Here is a 6616-nt window from a genome sequence, read left to right on the forward strand (position 1 = left end):
GAAAAAAAAAGAATATAATATATACATTACAAACAGACCAAATCATTAAACGTAATTATTTTCGAATTTTGTAATACTTTTATATTTGTAGAAATTTGTGCATAAGTATGAAAAATATAGCTTACATTTTGGTAGAAGATTGTGCATAAGAGATGGAAATTAATATTTACATTTTGTAGAATATTGTGCATAAAAGATTGGAATATAAGTCGCTCACTTCATATTATGAAGAAATAACATAGATAAATATGACATTTACTTGTAATAATAATAATTATATTTTTAAGATACAAAATTTTTGTTAACCTTAACTATTAAAAGTGATAGCTCTCATCAAAGAAAAATGGGGAGACAAAATAGAAAAAAATAATATTTGTGAAGTTTAGAAAAAAAACTTTATTACTTTTTTTTATATTTTAAAAATAAGTAAGCTTATATAATATATATTAAAAAAGAAGACCAAATGTTACAATATCAAAATAATTGGTATGTTTGTTATGATTTTAATTATTTGAAGTTTGTTTAATATTTAATTAAATTGTGTAATTAATAATAAATAATATATATATATATATATAATTTATATTATCATAAATTCAAAAATTAAAGTTAATTAAAAAAACACCTGCAATTTACGCCGCTCGCTCTTTCTACTGACGCGCCGCTCGCTCCTCTGTCAATGGCGGTAAATAATAAGCTCGCGATGAGGAGATCGTTAGAAACTAAACCCAAGTTGAAATAAAGACACTTAAGTTTGATTAGCTCAATCAAGAAAGAAGGGAAAAAAAAAAAATTAAATGTTGTTTTCAGTTAAGGAAAAAAAAACGTTGTGCAGTTAGAAAAAATAACTTTGGTGCAGTAAGGGAAAAAATTTTATTATTTTTTTTATATTTAAAAATAAGTATAAAGCATATTTATATAAAAAATATATATAAATGAAGACCATTACAATATTTTAAATATTTGGTATGTAAGGTTATGATTTCTTCTAATTATTTAAATATTTGTATAATAATTTAATTAAAATAGTTATATATTAATTTGGTATGTATGGTTATAATTTTCTCTAATTACTAATAATTTAATTAAAATAGTTGGTTATGATTTCCTCTAATTACTTAAATATTAGTATAATAGTTTAATTAAAATAGTTAGTTATGATTTCCTCTAATTACTTAAATATTTGTATAATAATTTAATTAAAATAGTTGGTTATGATATATATATATGCCACGTGGCACATTGAAACTTTTTTTGTAAGTGCGCCACGTGGCATCATTTGGTTCAATTGGAACAATGCTTCCAAAATTATATAATAATTTAATTAAAATAGTTATGATTTCTTCTAATTATTTAAATATTTGTATAATAATTTAATTAAAATAGTTATATATTAATTTGGTATGTATGGTTATAATTTTCTCTAATTACTAATAATTTAATTAAAATAGTTGGTTATGATTTCCTCTAATTACTTAAATATTAGTATAATAGTTTAATTAAAATAGTTAGTTATGATTTCCTCTAATTACTTAAATATTTGTATAATAATTTAATTAAAATAGTTGGTTATGATATATATATATATGCCACGTGGCACATTGAAACTTTTTTTGTAAGTGCGCCACGTGGCATCATTTGGTTCAATTGGAACAATGCTTCCAAAATTATATATATATATATATATATATGATAATTTAATTAAAATAATTGGTTATGATATATATATATGCCACGTGGCACATTAAAACTTTTTTTGTAAGTGCGCCACGTGGCATCATTTGGTTCAATTGGAACAATGCTTCCAAAATTATATATATATATATATATATGATGTTTTTTTAAAAATTTCTAACGGTCATTTTTTTTTTTCAACTATCACAAATAATATAAAAGAAGTAAAAGATTAATTTATCTCATTCATTGATAATAATTAAATATTTTATTTATGATTAATTATGTTTTTTTAATGGATCTTAACCGTAGGGATATATTTGAAAATACTAAAATATTTGTAGGAATAAATATGAAAAAATTAAATTTGGTAGGCATTATTTTGCTATGAGTTGTGCGTGATTAACCATCTTTTTTTATATTAAAAAAAAAAGAAAAACTTGAGCCTGGTGTGGAGCCCGGTTCAAGCAAAAAATAAAAAACAAAAAAATTCGGTTCAGAAATGAAAATATGTGGAGCACTTTTGTCCAACGCAACAGTTTGAACTGTAGTGTTCTGTTCAAATAGAGAAAGAAAAAAATATGTGAAAATTTTGAGTCGGTTGGAAAAAAAACTATATTTAATAATAATTAATTCAGTTTAAGTAAAATTAGAGAAATGATTTGAACGGATTTAGAATGAAGTCTACACAGAAAGAAATATTATCATGCCATAAATTTTAGAAAAAATAATGTATAATTATTATAAATTTTAAAGGGAAAACTTCAAAAAAACCCCTTGTGGTTTTAATTTTTTTCACTTTAGTACCCTGTGGTTTAAAATGTATCAAGTTAGTACCTTATGGTTTCTCACTTTATCACTTTAGTACCCTGTGGTTTAAAGTGTATCAAGTTAGTACCCTGTGGTTTTGCATTTTATCACTTTAGTACTCTGTGGTTTTGATTTTGTATCAAATTAGTACCCTGTGGTTTTTTAAACTATAGGGTACTAAAGTGATAAAGTGTGAAACCACAGGGTACTAAAGTGATAAAGTATAAAACCACAGGGTACTAATTTGATACACTTTAAACCACAGGGTACTAAAGTGATAAAGTGAGAAACCACAGGGTACTAACTTGATACACTTTAAACCACAGGGTACTAAAATGAAAAAGTGTGAAACCACAGAGGGGGTTTTTGAAGTTTTCCCAATTTTAAATTATAGCTTATAAATTTTTCCTCGTATTCTCTCTCCCCCTCTCTCTCTCTCTCTCTCTCTCGCCCTTTTTCGTACACCGTTTCTCCAACAACAAACAAATCAAACAACACCTCCCTCTCCACTTTCCCAAACTCTCTCTCTCTCTCTCTCTCTCTCTCTCTCTCTCTCTCTCCTTCGACGACGACGACGACGACGACATGGATTCCACCGAGTAATCTCTCTCTCTCTCTCTCTCTCTCTCTCTCTCTCTCTCTCGTACTCCTCTCTCTCTCTCACACATACTCAACCTCTCCTCCCTGTTCTTCGTGTAGAGAATCGAAGGGATTGACCCTGGATGCGGTGAGGGATGCCCTAATCCGCGACGAGGATTCGATCGTCTTCTCCCTCGTAGAGAGGGCGAGGTTCCCTCGCAACGCCCCCGCGTACGACCCCTCCCTCTTCGGCGGCGTCGGAGAACGTGCCCTCGTCGATCTCTACGTGAGAGAGGCCGAGGCTCTCCGCGCCAAGGTAGCTCCTTCTCCCATTTGGATCTCTCTTTCTTTCTTTCTTTTTCTTTTTTGAGGTTGGTTGGTAGCGTTACATTTCTTTAGGTTTCCGGAAAAATTTTTAGAAGATTTTGTTAAATTGGGCTAGAATTTGTCATTTTTCGTCAAAGGACTCGACAATCGACGCAAATTTCGGTAAAAAAAGATCAAAATGTTGTTGTATTCGGATTGAGGGGTGTAGTAAGAGTTAGATTTTTTATAAAATTTGCCGTGTCCATTTCAAAATGAGATGGAGTGCCTCAGGAAGCACAGGGGCTTGTGTTCTTTTACTTTGTTCTCAATAATGCGTATATGAATCACCGACCAATATTCTTGGAGTTGATTCGAAATATGTATATGCACACACATCTCTTAAAGTTTGTTACCTGATAATGCAAAAGCTTAACGAACTACTCTTTATTGATCCTCAAATAGCGGAAGTTCAATGAAACACTCTCTTTGGTGATTAGATTTGGGTTCAATTTTAAATAATTTAAACATGCTGCACCCATTTTACAAATCAAAGTACTCTTAGTATGTATAAGATACAAAGTTCTTAACACCCTGTAATATATATTTTTATTGGTGAACAAAGCAGGTATCGTAGCGGTGTGGTGCAATGCTCTTTTAGCTCACCTTTATTTCTAATTTATCGTAATGGCTAGGTGAATGGGTAAATTATACTATACATTTTCATGTTGAAGGTCGGTGGGTATCAACTTCCGGAAGAAGTCCCTTTCTTCCCTAAGGATCTACCTTCGCCTCTAACTCCCCTCCAGAAAAATCCACAAGTGAGTGCCCAGCATTGAACTCTTCGTAAAATACTGTCTCGTTACTCCAAAATATCCCCTTGTCATTATCTCTCTAGGTCTTACATCCAACATCTGCATCCGTGAGCGTGAATGAGGCTATATGGAAAATGTACTTCAACGACTTGCTTCCGCTATTCACTGTAGAGGGTGATGATGGTAACTATGCGTCGACGGTGGCTTTAGATCTAGTGTGTCTGCAGGTAAGTTCCTCACTCTATGAGCATAATTATTCTGGTTTCTAGAAGAGCTTCTCTACTCCAAAATGCAAAAGCTTTGAGAAAAACAAATATTTGGGTCACAACTCGTCTAAAACTTTTACTGTAATGGGAAGTTAAAATGGGACTTTTAGTCCAAAAGTATTAGCTCTAATTTGAAGCTTTTACTTCTGCTGCAACAAATTGTAGAGGAGATTTTTAATGGAAAAGTTATTTGTGTTTCTTCGAATATAATTCTACTCAAACAACAGTTTTGCGGAAGTTCAAGCACGTCAAGCAAGCCTTATACGCAATGTCATTCTCTGATCAATTGCATCTCCTTCCCAATTTTCAATAAAATACACTGTTCTTTAATCTATATCATCATGGAGAGCCGTAAATATGAGTGTCTGTTAATTGGTTCTGAAGTATATAGGCACCCTATCTGTATGAAAAATAAAGATATTGCATTAAGAACATGTAGTGTGCATCGCTGATGCTTGACGTTGTTTAGTAAACTAATTCATAGCTTCTACAAACAATGCCTCCTAAGTAATTAGTTACAATTCTATCATTGTAGGCTCTCTCAAGAAGAATTCATACTGGTAAGTATGTCGCAGAAGTGAAGTTTATTGATGCTCCGCACGACTATGGTCGAGCAATACAAGCAAAGGTTAGACCAATGAATTTTTCTTCATTACAATTGTCAGAAAGTTTAGCTTTCTCACAGTTGGATCCTTTTGGCTATGCTTTGTTTCCTTTCTCATCTAGATGTAGGAATCGGTATGTTATGGCACTTGTTTCATTTTTCGGCTTTTTATGCAGGATAGGGATACTTTGATGAAAATGCTAACATTTGCGGCTGTTGAACAAAGGGTCAAAAGTAGGGTGGAGAAAAAGGCTAGCATTTTTGCGCAAAATGTCACCTTAGATGAGTGTGATGATGAAGCCAAGTGTAAGATTGACCCATTAGTTGTGTCTCACCTTTACGATCAGTGGGTTATGCCGCTTACAAAGCTTGTTGAAGTAGAATATCTTCTCCAACGTCTCGATTGATCAGTTGATTGTTTATCGAGCTTAATGCTATGATATGTTTGTTGTACTTTGAGCACATAAAAGCGGAGGAGTAAAGAAATTTAGCTTTTGGAAGATCTGTTTGTCCCCAGAACTCTTTTGAAGCCTGAGCTATTTCTTATGGGGAATATCAGTAGTAAATTGAAAAGTTTGTTATTTGGAAGATTATCGATGTTTATGGATCGGAAACTAGGGAAATTTGTATTAGGATGACTCATTTTGTGGGCTTTGGAGACCCATGGGAGTCAGTACTTGCATTCCATGGTTTTATTCTCTTTCATATCATATGTTTTTGTAAGTACTACTACAGTTAGTTTGGGGTTTCTCACTATGTTGACAACTATAAGATTAAAAATCATGTTACTATGACTTATGTTTGCTTCAACTAAATATCACTATAATGATGTTGGAATTAAGATATATGTGGTCTAACTAATCTGCTAGCATTAGTAACTTTATTGATCTTAATTATGGTGCCAAAAATACAAACATGTGTGCTCTTTGTTGTGCTGCTGTTGGAATGTAGTCCTCACATTCTTCATGGTTTTTAAGTCCTGGTGTGAACAGTGTGTTTGGCTCCCTCACACTTCTGAAAAAAGCTTATCTTTTTTCCCCTCTGTTGTTTTTCTTTTTTTTTTTTCTTTTTTGTTTTTTTGGATCTGGCATGACAATAAAATTCTAGTAATTGGAGCCTGGTAGCATCTTTGCTTAGTCAAATGGAGATTTACATATATGCCCACGCGATTAATTATGTAGTCATCTATTGTCTAGTTCAGTGGTTCTTATTCTGAAAGTTTTTGAATGGCGAGGTTTCGAATCCTGCACATACATATTTACGGAGTTTGATTCTCTGGCCTTCGCGGCACTAGTAGTAGAATAATTTGGGATGAAATGGGGTTATGAGACCTACAAGCAATGATCAAAAAAGAAAAAAAAAAAGAAAAAAAAGAAAGGGAAAATCACAAAATCACAAGAAAAGCTGGTTCTGTAATGCTACTACAGTATAGAGGATAATTAGAGTAGAACTACTATGCTATTATTTGAATAGAGCTCATTGAATAATGTACAACAAAGAGAATTTTGAACTTTAATTTAATGTTCATGCACTATATAATCAATCATTTTTGGGTAATTTACACT

The 6616-nt window shown here is 31.9% G+C and overlaps 1 protein-coding gene across 1 annotated transcript; it reads left to right on the top strand.

Annotated features, from left to right (window-relative positions):
• LOC109724543 (chorismate mutase 2-like) lies at positions 2917–5849 on the top strand. The gene is made up of 6 exons (XM_020253391.1): positions 2917–3083; positions 3184–3379; positions 4101–4187; positions 4265–4408; positions 4983–5075; positions 5228–5849. Exons 1-6 carry the CDS (start codon positions 3070–3072, stop codon positions 5456–5458), a joined length of 765 nt encoding a protein of 254 aa, XP_020108980.1. The 5' UTR covers positions 2917–3069; the 3' UTR covers positions 5459–5849.

This window comes from Ananas comosus, linkage group 19, assembly GCF_001540865.1.
Source record: "Ananas comosus cultivar F153 linkage group 19, ASM154086v1, whole genome shotgun sequence".
NCBI classification, from domain to species: Eukaryota; Viridiplantae; Streptophyta; class Magnoliopsida; order Poales; family Bromeliaceae; genus Ananas; species Ananas comosus.

Bases quoted from the DNA above. Each gene is read 5' to 3' on its own strand.
- LOC109724543 (XM_020253391.1), top strand. The intron at 4,188-4,264 runs GTGAGTGCCCAG...TTATCTCTCTAG, and splicing joins CCCTCCAGAAAAATCCACAA to GTCTTACATCCAACATCTGC. The intron at 4,409-4,982 runs GTAAGTTCCTCA...CTATCATTGTAG, and splicing joins TAGATCTAGTGTGTCTGCAG to GCTCTCTCAAGAAGAATTCA.